This window comes from Melanerpes formicivorus, unplaced genomic scaffold (assembly GCF_026170545.1).
Source record: "Melanerpes formicivorus ecotype bairdi unplaced genomic scaffold, bMelFor1.0.p_v2 SCAF_2, whole genome shotgun sequence".
In the NCBI taxonomy this organism is placed as follows: domain Eukaryota; kingdom Metazoa; phylum Chordata; class Aves; order Piciformes; family Picidae; genus Melanerpes; species Melanerpes formicivorus.
The window spans coordinates 45,926,159-45,943,058 of record NW_027142354.1 but is presented as its reverse complement, the minus strand read 5'-3'; the positions used below and the strand labels follow the sequence as shown (position 1 = coordinate 45,943,058).

The 16,900-nt window shown below is 38.4% G+C and overlaps 2 protein-coding genes across 2 annotated transcripts in view; one reads left to right on the top strand and one right to left on the bottom strand.

Moving 5' to 3' along the window:
- The window catches only part of DOCK2 (dedicator of cytokinesis 2), a 184,153-nt gene that overhangs the window by 69,032 nt on the left and 98,221 nt on the right, over positions 1–16,900 (bottom strand). The window contains exons 28-29 of the mRNA XM_068158666.1: positions 7,703–7,801; positions 4,690–4,784 (exon numbers count right to left, since the gene is read on the bottom strand). Of these exons, the coding sequence (XP_068014767.1) occupies positions 4,690–4,784; positions 7,703–7,801 (194 nt within the window). The remainder of the gene's footprint in view (positions 1–4,689; positions 4,785–7,702; positions 7,802–16,900) is intronic.
- Positions 8,905–16,900, top strand: part of INSYN2B (inhibitory synaptic factor family member 2B) — a 42,007-nt gene continuing 34,011 nt past the window's right edge. The window contains exon 1 of the mRNA XM_068158670.1: positions 8,905–9,105. The gene's annotated coding sequence lies outside the window, so the exon portion shown is untranslated. The remainder of the gene's footprint in view (positions 9,106–16,900) is intronic.

Sequence of the window (16,900 nt, the reverse complement as noted above, 5' to 3'; positions counted from 1 at the left end):
AAAATCTCAGATGGACTCCAAAAGAATTAAAGTGATTAATATGCCGTTTCAGACTGGACACTAACCAAACCTAATTCCGGGTACTAATTATGATAAGATCAAGTAGTTTCTAACTATTGAAGCAATTACCATTTCAAAGCCCAGAGGAATAGAAGGAAGGATGTGAATGTTTTTCCCTTTAGTTGATAACTCCACCAACCATTTCTTTTATTCAGTGACTCTGACTCCCTGTGCACTTCATGTTGACAGCAAACTATAGGAATTCCCTGGGAGGAATTATGTGCCTCTAAATTAAAATCATGAACAGCTGAGAGAGAGCAGAGCAGACTAGATGGTACTACCTATACTAGCAAAGCATTTCCCCACAAACGCCCTGTTCCTAGGAATTACTGCTTTTAATAAGCTAATAGGCAATTATCTAAGTACCAGAAGTGGAATAAAGTGCACATACAAGCAGTAGCAACTGGTAAGAAGTGTGCAGTAAGCAACCTTCATTAGAACAAAAGTTAATTAAGTCTGCCATGGAGGTTCACAAAAATAACTTTGATATTACATCCTTATGACCTCAGTGACCATTTTACTCTTTCCCAAAGTGTTCTGCCCCACTTGCATGCCACAAAAACATGTTCTTCCCATCTTGCTGGTAATGGAAGAAAGAAAGAAACAAAAGGTAGCTGATTCCCCTGTTTGATTCTCAGCTGCTGATGGAATATTCCCAGTCCAGTAAGACCAGGACACACAAGGGTGCTTCTCCCAAATGGGCTTATGGAACCAGAACATGTTTTGAAAGCAAAGAGTGTGTTATTTATAATGGTTTTTTACTTCATTGAGTTAAATCAATCCATCCTGATGAAGACAAAGCTTGACTATGTTTAGTCAAGTAAGCTTCTACTCCCATTTTTTCTACTTGCCTAGCACAGTTTCTCCTGGACATGAATGTGTCCATTTTCCCTTCCTTTGGACCTTGCAGGAAGTCATTCTCTCATTCTTTTCCTCTCTCTGTGCCAGGCACCTAACATTTAGTAGAAATACCCACGATACCACACATGTACAGTCTCTTTTCATGTATAAGAGTAATTAGTGCTCTGCTTATTAGGTTCACCCTTTACCCACAAACAGGCTCAAGTTTGCAGTACTCGTTATGCTCTTGCCTTTCCTCTGCCTCCAAGTAACTGCACTCTGATTTTACATTTCTGTACTGCAATATAACCTACAGCAAAATTCCTTCAGTGCCCACTTTCCTTGCTAGGAACAAAACACAAGATCATCTGGGGGAGACTGTCAGGTTTTGTGGAATGCCCGTAGGGAAGAAGTGCCAGCTACACTCTGCCACTGGCTGGGTTACACTGCAGACATGTCTTACAGAATGTACTAATATTTTTTTGAATTCAGAAAGAGAGAAGGTAACAAACCTCATTCAGGAGGCATGTAGCCTCCTGCTCAGAACAGGGGAATTAAGATGCAAAACTTCAGCTGTGCTAACACTTTTTGTGGTGCTGTTTGGGTTTTTCAATTTATTTCGTTCTCTCACCGTTATTTTAACACATCCTGATCTCTTGTGACTTTTTCTCTGCTACTTCTCTGGTCTAGAGCAAATCATGGTAGCAAAACAAATGGAGAAACCTAAAATAGTCTCCTATTTATTTCACAGAATATCTGCCCCCTCAAAAAAGAACCAAACAAAAGAAACAAAATTACATTTCTATAAAAAATTATAACAAAAATCCTGCCCCTCCTCCCCTCCCTGTTGCTGATATAACATAAAATTAAAGCAAGAAAGTAAGATCAATAACTTGTTTCCTTATGTAATCCTTGGAATAGCAACATAATCAAAGAGAATAAACAGTGTTAAGCCAATTTAGGTGAGCAGTGTGGTTACAGATGCACTGCTAAATAGCTTCTAAACCTCTTTTTTAAATGCTTACCTTTTTCTTTAAATATTTTCAATTGACTTGTTCAGCTCAGGATAAGCAGCAAAGCCTGCCTGGACCAAATTATCCCACCAAGTTCAGAGCCATTAGGAGGTTTTAGCAACAAGCATACCGTACCACAAATGAGGCTATACAGATACTAGTAGGTGAAGCCCTGAGCCCCAAAGGCATAGTCTCTGAACAAGGACTGATGCTTCCCCTGCCCTCACAGAACATAAGAAATTCCTGTATTTGTGAATATTGTGAATACTAAAAGCACCCTCCAGATAAGTCAAAGTTTTACACATTAAAGGTTTGATATGCTTACATGCAATAGAGGACTGTTAGGTTACTTTAATACTAAGCTGACACTTTTTAAGAGTAATCCTTGCTACACCAAAAATAATTGCAAATTGCAGCAGCAGCATAAAAACGTGCACTGAATTAGATTTTACCTCTATAGGCTGGCTCACAAAAAAAAAAAAATGGGATGCAACTGCCATCAGTTCACAAAATCTTATCTGGAATGAACATATCCACCAGCATATGTGTATCTACCCACCTCAGAAGAGAGATTGGTGATCACTCTGATGGAATGTTTGTGCACATGAGTCACAGAAAGTGGGGTTTAGGACCCTGTCACCTCACTGCCATCATCATTACCCACTAGAACCTCACTATAAATCACAAAATCAGAAAAACCTTTTCATTAAACATTATTCCATTCAAATCCCAGACAAATACATTTCCAATATCAAGATTTGATATTATAATGACATAAAATTTCCTAGCAAATCTTTTCCTCAGAACCAAACACTTCCAGGACATTAGCAGTTTTGTTAAGTATCCTCTGTTCTCTCCTCTTCACTATTATAAATCTGGAAGAGTAAAATTACATAACTGTGACATTCCAAACAAACAGCATCTGTGGATTCTAGGTTAATTCTAGGAATCTAAGCACCTTTGAGATTTACTTCTCAGACTAGTCTCTCTGAGACTTCTAGAAAACTTGATATCACTGCCATTTCTACAAAATTAAAATAATGATAGTGCAGGTGACCAAAATCCACCTCACCAACAGAAGTCTTGCTCAAAAAATCAAGCATGCTCACTTCATAAACTGATCCAGTATATAAACTCAAAGTGTTTCCTTGAGAACAAGAAGCAAGAATAAATTCAGCCCTGAAGATAACATCCAACTAAAAAAAAAACCTACATAAATAAAGTGATTTCCCCTCAAATCCAGGTGTTTTTCAGTGAGACTTTTAGCCATTATATCCACTAATTATAAAGACAAAATAAGGTATATAAAAAACAAATGAATCCACAAGGTAAGGTGGACACATGCTGATGGTTACTTTTTTGTTCAATTTCTTTTACATTTGCAGATGCTTGTAAAACTTTAACATGTTCAAATTTTGAGGAAAATCTTCCTCACCTGCATGTTCTACAAATAAAGAAATTGAACCAACCAACTTTGTTTCGCTGAGCCATGTGGTTTAGTTTGTATTCTCAGTCCAACTGTCCCTTGCTTTCCTCTGTTATTGACTAGAGACAGAAAGAACACAGTCAGTTCCTCAGAATGGCTAGGAACAATTATTAGGACATATATCCTCACAAAACCTATCATGCACACTATATAGTAGCCTTTTCTTGTTGCCAAAAACATTCATTTCTACCTGATACTTACAATAAACCAGAGAACTCACACCTCAAGGTAAGAACATTTCCTTCCTCTTCAAACAAGCATTATTTCCAAAATACTCTAAAGGAATCCCTCTATGATATGTTGGGCCAAGCCAGCTGTCTCAAAACATTATCAGTGGTGGAGGTCCACAAAGATCTCATTTCTTTACAGTTCAGTATGACAAGATATGGAAATGATGAATTGAAGAGTTCATGTGCCAGTAAAATCTACATGATATGAAATTTCACTTACTCGCAATCCTAATATCAAGGCAACAGAGGTCCTGTCGCTAAACAGAAATCAAGCAATATTCTGTTTATGCCACCGTCATTCATGGTGATACCAAACCAGATATTCTAGCTGTGGGTAAAGGTGTACAATCTGCACAGTTTATGTCCACAAGATATTTCCTTCAGTCAACTTTATAAGACTTCAAAGACTTATTAACAGCAAGCTCTCATAGAGCATAGAGCATGGTAAATTTGACGACACAAATGTTTCCTTAGATGCCATCTTGACCTACGGAGGATGAGTCTGAAGTAATCAGTCATGATAAAATCCCACATGATCTCTAGCATAGAAATCCATATCTTCAGTGATGTGGGCTACTGTAAGCACCATGGATTCAACCTCCTCCTACAAAGGTTTGGTCTTTATCATCAAACCTTTCAGCAACCCCAGCAACCACATTGGTTTGGAAAGAAAATTGTGTTTGACAACTCTGGCATTACAATGACTTGCTGATTTATTAGTGAGGACATTCTAACCCTGTGCAGAAATTGTACATTTAAGATTCAAAGGCCTCTTACAGTTTGGCTTCTGTTGACTATCAACACGGAGACACACTACATGCTTCCACTTCACTGTTCAACACATTTTTGTTCCTTTCCATAGTATGTGAACTAAGAACACATAGCTAGCTACTTAATGTACTGTCAGTAAAGTATCTCAGATGATGATCTTTGGCATTCACCAGATGGCAATTATACAATCATCTTAAATTGCACATACAAACTTTTTGTAGGATATGGAACCAGTTTCTTTTTCATAAGCAAATGGAACATAAGCGCTGATGATCCAGCCCCATTTTACCTGTTCTGCACCATGCTCATTGCAATCCAGTCTGAAGGATAAACGTTCTTTCCAATGAGATCTTTGAACATGATGAATGTTTCCATCAAGAAGTCCTAGAAAATCAAAATACAGTATCTGTGATTTTGTAACACAAAGTTCCTACTCTGATTAAAGGACCAAGATAGAGGGCTTCTCTTTCCTTCCAGGGACATCAGTGGAAGAATTCCTGCTGATATCAGTATCAGACATCCAAGACTGAAAGTAAAGTTCTGTAACACAGCAGTCTCAGATTCCAAATGAAAACTAAAAGTCATTCCTGAAAGAATATAAGCCATAAATTAATAGCAACAAAAACTTACAGTACTTTAGAGTAAAGCTGTTGATTTTATCATTAATTAGCAAAACAGTCTCATTCTGCACAAAGAAGTGTTGAAAAACAGAGGAGTTTTTGTTTAGGTCATTTAGTCCATATTTAGTATTCTAAATGAATAAACCTTTATTTAGAATAAACCAAACCAGGTTGGAAGAGACCTTCAAGATCATCGTGTCCAACCCATCAAACAATCTAACCCACCCAAACAGATAACCCATGGCACCAAGCACCCCATCAAGTCTCCTCCTGAACACCTCCAATGACGGTGACTCCACCACCTCTCCAGCAGCCCATTCCAAAGGGCAATCACTCTTTCTGTATAGAACTTCTTCCTAACATCCAACCTGAACCTCCCCTGGTGCAGCATGAGTCTGTGTCCTCTTGTTCTGGTACTGGCTGCCTGGGAGAAGAGACAATCATCTGCCTGTCTACAACCTCCCTAGGTAGTTGTAGAGAGTGATAAGGTCACCCCTGAGTCTCCTCTTTTCCAGGCTGAGCAATCCCAGCTCCCTCAGTCTTTCCTCATAGGGCTTGTGGGCTTGTGACAAACTGAAGGCATGGACAGAAAGCTTTCAAACAAAACAAGTACTTCTTTTCCTGGAAGTATTTAGAGATCACTGTATAATGAACTTCTCTAAAATGAACATAATCATTTCATGTGTAACATTTGCATGCAATTTTACCCTTGAACTTCTAAGCAAATCACCTTAGAACATAGAATGCTGTCTCATCATCTTAATATGATTTCTAAATCTCCTCCATGGTTCTTCCTGCCTGCTTTCCACACTAACCTCCTAAAATTAAGATTCAGTTCTTCCACAACTCTGTCTCCAGTACATCCAGCCACAAACCCAGTCTTTCAAATAACCCCTCCAAAAGTGAGCTTTTAGTTGTTTTGCCATAAGGCATACATTTTCTATCAATTTTCCCCAGCTTCATGTAACTGTGAGACTAGCAAGTTGTCATCATCTATTACTGAGACCTCACAAGGAGCTCTCTGTGAAGGTTGTACTCTTTCTTGCATTATTACTTACAGAGAGCCAAGTAAATGATAGCTCTCAACAGCATTATTTGAAAACCATTCTTTGTCATATTCACTGACATATATTTATGGTAGAGATGAACCAAAAAAAAGAAAAAAAAAAGAAAAAAAAAGGAGAAGACAACAGACCAATCCTTTGAAACCAACAAAACCCACTAAATTTATTAATGCCTTTTTTAATGTTTTCCTCAGCAGAACTGCTGAAGTAGTATAAAGATTAATAAAACTTCTAGGACCAAGTACCCAACCTGCTTGAAAGCTGAAATTATGTTAGGCTTTTCAAGTTAAACTAAAACATATGAAGAATTACAAAAGCTACCCAAGATTTGATCTGTTAGCATTTCAGTAATGGCACCACACTGACTTTAAGAAAGAAAGGAAAAGGGGTAAATCTTGTTAACTCCATGGACAAACTGTAGATGGTGTAATCAAAACCCCTGCCAGTACCCAAACTTATTTCAGAGTTCTGTCAGAAGTGTAGCAGGACAGACATAGGACTGCTTAACCTTCTAGAACAGTGGTCAATGGTACAAGCTAGAATATACCCCAAGTTTTGTTAAATTATATCAGAAATAGGTAGCATAAAATAATGTGTTGTAAGAATATGATATTTACTGCATTTAGTGTACATTATTTGAACCAGAAGTAGACTCAATAGCAACAATGAAAAGTGGAAATGCATCACCATATGGAAAGTAGGGAGGGAGGGTGCAGTTAGTTGAGACTTGATTTTGTTCATGTGTTTTTTTCACCTCAGAGCAGCATAATACAAATATGCCATTGGCCGCCAGGTGAGGAGAGGTGATTCTATCCCTTCACTCTGATCTGGTAAGACCTCACCTGGAGTTCTATGTCCAGCTCTGGAGCCCTCAATGCAGGAAGGACATGGACCTGATGGAGTGGGTCCATAAGAGGGCTATGAAAATTATCAGGGGGCCGAGAACACCTCTCCTATAAGGACAGACTAAGAATATTGGAGTTGCTGAGCCTGGAGAAGAGAAGGCTCCAGAGAGCCCTAATAGCTGTCCTCCACCACCTGAAGTGGACCTACATGAAGGCCAGAGAGGGACTATTTCCAAAGGCCTGGAATAACAGGACATGCAGCAATGTTTTGAAGTAAGAGAAAAGGAGATTTAGATTGGATGTCAGGAACAAGTTCTTTATCATGACAGTGGTGGAACACTGGAAGAGGTTGCCCAGGAAAGCAGTTGAGGCCCCATCCCGGGATATATTCAAGGTCAGGCTCAACAAGGCTCTAAGCAACCTGATCTAGTGGAGAATGTCCCTGCTCACTGTGAGGGGGTTGGACTAGATGACCTTTGGAAGGCCCTTCCAACTCAAACCATAGAACCACAGGATTCTGCGATTATATTACTGCCTTGGTGCTAGGAACAAGAAGCGACAATGACGGTTTTCCAAATTTTTGACAATACTGTAGTCCAAGATCACTATGAGAAGAGGGAGGCAACACAGGGGCACAGAGGCAGAAAACATACAGAAACAGACTTAGTTCTAGGAAAAATCAGACAAGATACTTCAAAACAGTACTACTGATTTTCCACAGGAAATAAAATCCTTCAAATTATCTTTTGTCTCCATGACTATTTTGTACTCACCACTAGTTCTGAACTTGTCTGGAAAGTTTCAATGTAAACTGAATAATGCTGGTTGTTCATCTGGTCTAAGATTGCTGTCATACATGCCACAAAATGACTCTGAAAGAAAACCAGAGAGAAATCAACACATGCAGATTACTTAAGATATTAGACTGCATTCTTTCTGAAGTTGAACGACTCTTAATGCTCAACAAATCCTTTTAGGTATATATAAAAAAATAATATTCAAGCTTTGACAAGGTGAAAAAGACATGTTAAGGAGTTGAAAATAAATCAAAAGCTACCCAGGGATAGGCTGTGGTGAGAGCTGCATCATTTATGAAACACCCATGGAAACACACATTCTGCCAAGAAAAGTTTATCTATAAAGTATCAATATCACCTTAAGACTCCTGGAACGCATTAGACGTTGCCTAGAATCCTTCCATTAGGAATTCACACAAGAACATATATAAGCTTCAAAAAATTCTGATTATCCAGTAAAAAATGTTATTCCCAGGAAGACATATGGCAGGAAAGATGATTTATTTGGGTTTTTTTCATTCTGCAAATGTTGAAGGAGCTATTACAGAACTGTGCTATTACTTTCATCTCTCAAAACTTCTTTTGAACTTAAACAAGATATTTTCATTTTCTCAACTCCTAAATTTGAAAACTGCTGAAAGATGTAAAGTGATTTAAAATCCTAGGATTTGTAATCCCCTGTAATTTACTGGAAGTCACAAAGACATTTATATCTCGAGCAATAAGAGTGAGCTTAATTATTTGCAGTTTTCCTTTCAGAGAGTGAAGAATCTACCTTATTGATGTCTTTTAATTTGCTGAAGTTTCAATTCTTCTTTTAAAAGTGATCCTGCTGTAAATGCTTTGATTTTATTAAGAGACCATGAAGTAGATGAGCATGCAGAACAATTTTCAGATTTACTTAGAACTTTTTATCACAGCAGTTTAGAACTGATACAAAAGACCCACTAGCTCCTCTGACCACAATTTAACTTCCACCTGGTGCTGCTCAGATTATCTGTTTAATTCCGATTCCCTTAATGCTCTTGTCCCATCAGAAAGGCGATAAAGGCACGCATAAAAAGATCAGCTGCAGTGTGCCGTACCCAACCATTTTGTCTAGCACTTAGAGGGAAGCCTTCCTTAAGTTCAGGTGGTGGCCACTAGAGGTCTTTCCCTTTCACATGTTCGCGGCTCTTCAGTTTGTGCTGCCTTATTTATTTATTTATTTATTCCTACGTGAGCAGGCTCAGCAGACTTCATGCATACAAATAGTGAAAATTACAACATAAAGGACCTATTACACCTTCTTTTGGAGTAACATTAGTGCTAGTGAGAGGCTTGCCTACTTTTTAAGGCTAAGAAGACACATATTCTGCAGGTAAACCAAAAGCTTTCAGGTAAGGAATCGTGTGTTCTCGGGTACTGATGCTCTTCCGAAAAGCAATGCTGCTTTTCCTGCTGTAGTAGTTCACTTTTACGGTTCTGGATCAAACAAATCCTTTCTGTGATGTTAAATGTGTAGCTTGGAAGTAATAATGAATTCCAAAGGATTCAGTGATGAAACTGGGGGGTGGGGGTGTTCTGATGTCTTAATTTGGCGTGGGGGGTGGGGGGGGTGGAGGAAGGAAAGAAAGAAAAAGATTACTGAGAGAAGTTAGAGAATTGTACCTGCAAACCAGCTCGTATTTTTATTAAAGATTCACCACAGAATGTCTTTACATAGTCGTGTTAAATAATCACTTCTTGAACTAAGCAGCATTTCCTCACGAGCACTGAATAGATGTATTACGTTGTTTAAAGGCATAAAGATTTTAAGAAGCTTATTTCTTTTGTTGAAAGCAACTTCCGAAATGCATCTAGCTCTGTGTGTGATTCTGGTACAGCATGAATGCCTATTCTTAGTAACTGTGTATGGTGATTTTGAAATTAACAGCTGATATGCCTTGATTACTGAAAAGAGCCATAAGCAGAGACCACATATTGCTGGCCACTATCCCGCACCAAACCTGTCAAATTCACATCAGTGGGACTGAATGAGACAGTGAAAAAAAAAAAACAAAAAAAAAATGTGACAATGAAGCTGGCTTGCTACAAAAACTTCATCATTTCCATGTAACTGTAAAGCGGGGAAAATACACTAATATTGTTAGATCTTTAATAATTGTCTTGCCAGTGATCTCAACTATTAGAAATTAACTGGTAGCTTCTTTATAGGTTACAAGCTTGCCCCTCCCTCTCAGTCCCCAAACACAAGCAATAACGATTTGCTTCCCAAATGCAGCCTGGGATCCCCAAAAGTACTCAGGCACCCTCTGCAATATCACTCTCTCTGGGGGCACTTAGGAGTAATGTAGGAATGTAAAGAGCTGTGATCACATCTGCAAGTATCTCTCTATGTTCACTGAAGTTCTTCTATGCTGTTTAAGTACTTCTCACTAGAATATGCAAAGAGCAGGAGCTGCCTGAACAGACAGTTAAGTTCTGCAGAAGAAGGATCACTTGCACTTCGGAGGCAGACTGCATGCTCACTAGATGGACAGCAGAAACTCAAATACTGCCTACAAACACAGCAGTCTAACGCCTGTGCTTCAAGAATTTGATTCATTAATTCAAGCACTGTATGTAGAGACAATAGTACCAAAAAAAAATGTGCAGAGAAGGTGAAGTTCTTCAGGCAGAATTCTAACAAGTCATTTCAGCTGTGCCTAGGTCTGTTTGGATTTCTCCAGTAAATTGCAGCAGACAGTGTTGATTAGAACTAGGTCAAATGTATAAAAATAAATTTATTAAATACTTGCCTGATAAGATACTAACAGAAAAAAAAATAGCAGAAATAACTCTGAACACATACCACTATCCAGTAAAATTTATGTTTTCCAGTTTAAAAATATTAATTTGCATTTAAAAGTACAAGAACCCATAATAGAAATAGCCTTGAATTCCATTTTTTAAATTAACAAACAGGTTCCAGCCATTCAAAAAACCATGAAAAAAATAAATTTATAGTTTGAACATTACACTCTTCTCAGGAGCAAGAACACAAGTAAGTAGGCAGTCAAATGAAAATGACACAGAGAAGAAAATGTCTCAGGAAACATTTAAATTCCCTGTTAACTTAGAGAAAACATAATTAATATCAAATTTAAATGAACTATGGTGTTGGCTAGCATTAGTAGTAACACTGCAAGAGAGTGGCTAAGCTAAAAGAAATGCTGTTTTGGTTGGGTATATACAAAGTACATGAAAAGAGATCAGAGAGGTATTCTGCAAAACAAATAGGGTTTTATAAGCCTTAATAAAAGTCAAGTGAAAGGAATGGGGAACCTTTTGCACTGTTGTCAAAGTGCATATGAGCTATGGATGTAACCTGTACAGGGAAAGAAACATCAAAAAACATTAGGGCCATATGAGTAAGATGACAAACTTCAACACCTAGCAACTAAATCCCAGCATACTTTATAATAGCAGATGGTGACAGGTTGCCGTAGAAACTTCAAATAATAGTAGCACCATAGGAATAAATAAAACAAATGCACTGGAAAAGCAAACAGTCCTGGTTTGAGGCCAGGCAGATCCTCTCTTGCCCTTGAGAGGGGCAAAAGAATGACACTTACATAAATGGATTGTGAAGTGATGGAAAGTTTAAATGGAAAAGCAGCAAGTGTTTTATAGAAGCTGCAAGCAGTGACAAAAGAAAACCCAAAGCATACAGAGTCCCCTACAGCACACCCAAAAGCCTCCCAACACTTCCGTTCTCCCCACCTGAGGGTATACTCAAAACCCTCAGGGCTCTTTCTTTGCCCCACCCTGCTAGGCTAGTCCCAGGCTGGCCAGGTCTGAGACTGCCCTTCCCGCTTCTCCTTCTGGCATTAGGTCTAGACAGGCCTAAGAGGCCTCGAGATATTACCCCACCATTACCCAATAGGGAGCACCTCCCACAAGAGCAGAGAGGGAAGAAAGAGGAAGTGAATGACTTCGCAGATGGACTTAGAGGGCGCAGGATATTATGCATACGAAATACGCTATTTCCTGTGTCCACCTACTGGGCTGGACACTCGGAACAGCCAGAGGTGTAGCTTGTGTGGCAGGAACAGGAGCCACACAGCCTAAACTGCCACAGCACCACGAGAATAAAGCAAGAAAATGCACTGGAAAAACAGCAATAGAAATAACATAAAATTAAGCTGCACCTTGATTCTGATTTAGTGGAAGTATTTAAGTGGCTGTAATCTTCATGCAGGTGTACTTCTGGAAGGACTCAGAAGGATTTTTATTTCGTGTAGGGACTAAAACAACATTTATCCTCATTATCAGAGCTCTTTACCAACACAGATTTCAAGTGCAAATATATAACCACAGGTTCATCTTTAAAAAGCAGACAATGAATAAGAATTCTAAGATTTCTGAAGGCCAGATATCTTGTAGCTACTTTATATCCCCCTTTTTTGCAGTTATGGGCTGTTTAAAGCATTCATTTTACTTACCCTCACAACTGACGTAAGGAAAGAAGACTGCTTTACATACCATCAACCTCACAATCTGTAACTAACAAATGGTTTACATTTGATCAATTTGTAGTTTGGGTTGGGCCAAGAACCTTATCCAGAAGACCCAACATCTTTCTGATGGATGAAGTCATCATACTACATAGATTAGATTTAATTCTGAACTCTCTTTCAAGTTAATTGACAAGTTTCAAAATTCCTCATATGTTAGTGACAATAGTTGTACAAATGGTGCACATGAAAAGGGTGACAGGCCAAACAGTTGTCTCTTTTTTTTCATCTTGGTTCAGAAACAAGTGCAACAACCTATCTGGAGGAGAAGTGATCAATGTTATCTTGAGTGTAATGAAAGAAAAACTAACCAATCAACTTTGTCAATCCAATGTTAAAATAAAGTCATCAATATTCACGCTGTAGTACAAGAACATAATTGAGAAGACCTCTCATATTCTGTCTTCACAGAGTTAGGGATTCATATCACCTATTTAGTGTTGTGAGCTAAGGAGTATCTTAATTACCAGGAAAGTAAAGTATGGAGAAGCTCAATGGTGCTATGAAGGAGCACAGTGGTTTGAAGTCACAGTTCCCCAGAAAGCCACACTACACCTTGAGGACTGTGGCATACAGAGAAATTAGCACAAAGACCTTTCTCCACATTGTGTAAACACTAAACAATAGCACTCTGAAATAAAAGCAAACAAGCAGAACTGTCAATGTAGTTCTGTTTCTCCTCCAGAAATGGATGCCAGTGCCAATGCATGTGCTGTCCTCAAGTGTACCTTCTAGATGTAATAGCACAATGTCATCATCACAACAGGCTGCTATGCAACAACCTGGAGTACATCTGAAATGGGAAAGAGCTCCTCATCCACACAGACTTCTTGTAGCTTGCTGATGGGCATACCTTACTACACGAGGTTTTAACTTTCCATGCAGTTCATTGGTTCTGTCTTCTTGTCTATCGTAGCTGACTGAACAGCAGCTTGCACGTCCTGTTCCTACATCTTACTGACAGCTTTGAATTTCTGACTGAAAACATGCTGGCCTGTTGTAGCTTGTTTTCTTTACAGTCATATAGTCTACGCAAAAGGGTATACAACTGTAAACTAGCAAACCATCAGATGGAAAAATACAGGACAACTTTGTAACAGAATCACAAAATGACAGGGGTTGGAACCCCTCTGGAAATCATACAGTCCAACCACCTGCCAGCACAGGTTAATGTACAGCAGACTGCACAGGATGGTATCCAGATAGGTTATAACACAATGAAATACTAATAGCAACTGCTCTGTAAGATTTAAAGATGTTACAAGTTTGACAATCAAGACAATTTCAAAATTATTTCATTTAAGACTTTTACAGCCAGATAAAAGCAGTGAGGCAATGCTTCATGACATTACAAAAGTAGCATGAATTTCTAGAACATATTATTGGGCATCTAATTTTATTTACTTATTTTAAGTTTTGTGTTGATTACCCAGAAATCCTACAAAAAGATGATTTGCATTGTTTTTGCTGCTGCTGGGTTTTGGGTTGGGCAAGTTTTGTGCCATAAATCACTCTAGAATTCCTACTAGAGTCTCTGCCTAGGCTGAACACTTTACTGCTTAAGTTAGTGATCAAATACTGTTGGATAATTTACTGGTACTCCCAGAACATTAACACTGACTTCATCTTCACAGTGTAGATACAAATAAATTATGGATAACATTATTTAGCATGAAGTGAGAAGGCAATAATTTGTGAAGAGCAACTACTGCTTGAAAACTGACTTCACTTGTCCGGAGCACAGTTACCAGAAAAATCATCTGTTTCACCTCTCACTCAACCACAGTCTCAGTTCTGCTATATCAGATCAAATCTTCCACCCTTGCCTTTAGGGATCTATGCAGCCTCATGCTGCATCTCCTCCCTCCTCCTCTGCAATCCCCTAATTGTTGCACCAGTTACTGGAGCTGGTTTCCAGACTGGTATCACAGGCCAGAAGACCTTCCTGCTCTAGTACGTAAGCTATCCACTGAGAATCCCAAGTATCCCAGTGCCATCAGGCTGCTTATTTTCCTAATTTCTTATTCAAAGTACTACTCCACTTCCCTGTTGCCACTAGACCAGAGGGTCACTCAAGTTGGTCCTGCCAAATGTCTCAATGCACTCATTGTTTCGTTGAAAATGATGCAGTCGATACTTCACAGGAACAACAAAAGCACACACACAACATACAAGCAAAGATTAAGATTAAAAATATTATTCCCAGTTTATTTACTGCAGTAAAGCTTGGCCAGTCCCTTTCGTTTGAAAGGACTGGAAACCAAACTGGGTACTTGAAGGAAGTGATACAGTGGTTGGGGTGAGCTAGAGCTAGTACCCTGCCGGGGGTGTAACAGCAAACAGTAGAAGATCTGGAGTTGCAATTGTCTGCTCTATAGGACTACAAAGCAAAACACACCTGCTGTAAGGGACATCAACAATCAGGTCAAAGAGAAAAGGGTAGAGCTGATCAATTTCAGTTCATTAAAGTGCAGTAGCAGCTTTTATTTGTAAGCCATATATTTTAAATTTACTGTGAAGATGAATGCCTTGGATGATGATTCACTTCCTTGTAACTGAAGAGAGCCACCTCCTCTATTCCCAGAACTAAGCCAGAATTTAATTGATTTTGTTCTTTTTTAGCTGCACACAATGAAGACAGAAAAATTAAATTCAAGTACATGATCAGAGATTAAACTAATACAATAGATTTGTGAACAGTTAAAACAAAGCTTTATGATAATATGCAGCCCTCTCTTAGGCTGATCGATAACACTTTGGCTGGGTTGGAGCCCACCCTTTTAGTTCAGCACAGCCAAGAAATAAATCCCTAAGATCCAAATTGCTGAGAAATTAATATTTTTTTACTGTTTCTTTTTGAGCAGCTGTAACAACCAGATAAACTTTTATGTGAGGAGCCTGGTACTTTTCCTGATATCTTAAATGTACTAATGCCAAAGTGCTTTCAGTTTGGAACTTCCAATTATCATTTGGGTTGGACACGATGATCTTGAAGGTCTCTTCCAACCTGGTTTATTCTATTCTATTCTATTTGCCCTCTTCCATATGACAAGCATTGTATCAGTACTTTGGTAATTTGTTTGACTTCAGGAAAAGAACAATAAAAGCAGTCTGGAAATGGCATGAGTTAATCAGCTTCTGTTGATTTAGTCCTTATTTTAAAGAACAATAATTTCTTTTCACCTCTATATTTTAAAATTGTTGTGACTGCTGTTTTTGTGGGTTGAAAGCTGTCTCTGTTCTGTGGAGCTGGTGAAGGGTAAACAAGAGACATACTCTACATATCTTGCAAATAAACATTGACTAAAGCCAGGAGAACATTCAATCATTTCTTTTAAAGCAATCACATTCAGTCTTAAAAAAAGGAAGTTAACTTGTCACTCTATTTATCAGGAAATCACACAAATGTTTGTAAAGAAGTTTATCCAGGACCTAGATGATGAAATCACACAAATGTTTATAAAGAGGTTTATCCAGGACCTAGATGATGAATATATGAGAAGGCACCAGAAAAAAATCCCAAAATATCATGAACCTTTCACAGGGATCCTCAGATTCTCCTGACAAAATGAAATAAATGGAGATGTAGAGCTAATTGCCCTGAGGCTGCCCTGTTATCTCTGTGGTTTTCCAACACCACCCTGGCAAAGGGACTCTCACTAGAATAATGCTGTGCTCTGCTTTTTCACAACTATGCTGGAAAACAGGGGAAACCAGATATACAATTAAGTATGTGTACGCATACAGTCCATATTGGAGTATAAACAGAGTTCACGCTACATCAACCGACAGTGATGTCAGTTGCATCCAGTCTGCATAAATGGGTGTTTTACATCAAGGAAGGAAGAGGTACTTACACAGGATAAAATACTACACAGCTTTTAAAGCCAGCTAGGCTGTGGACAGGTATTTTATGAACTTCATGATGTTCTATCCAGTTGCTGCTCTCTGACACAGATGAAAGCAGGGATAAAGTGCACAGAAATTATATTTTCATTTAAAAGTAAACCCAAAGGAATAATTAGCAACTGTTGGGCCAGTTTTATTCTGTGGCTGAAGTATGAAAAATATTTACATTACATCCAACTGGAGTTTATAGCAGGTTTTTGATTTTGATGCAATAGTGGACTCCATTTTTAAACATTTAAAAAAAAATCTTGGAGTGTGCTTAACAGAGGAACTGCCTAAAATAAAATAAAACAAAGTTCATATTTAAAAAAAAGAATAGATCTTTCTAAGACAAAGAGCTTTTCTTACTGAATTTTGAGTAAGCTGGTTAATAAAAAGCATATGAAATACTCAGTGGAAGAAGAAAACACCATGGGAACACAGGTATAAAACTGCCCAAAGCACAGAAGGACCTGCTAGTGAGTGGTTCACAAACTGCTGACAAATAAGCATCCTTCTTATATGTGCTTCTTTTAAAGGAGTGTCACTTCTAAGTTGCCCCAGTTGATTTAGTTTCAGTTATCACAGAAACAGAATCCTGAAACTGACCATATAGAGTGAAATTTGCCAAAATTGCCTTGTCTGCATCAATAATTTGTGCACATGCTAATCTCTACTTGAAGGGGTTGTGCCATACTAACACATTTTAGCTGGGCTCTGGCAGAATAGGGAACACAACTTTAATTAC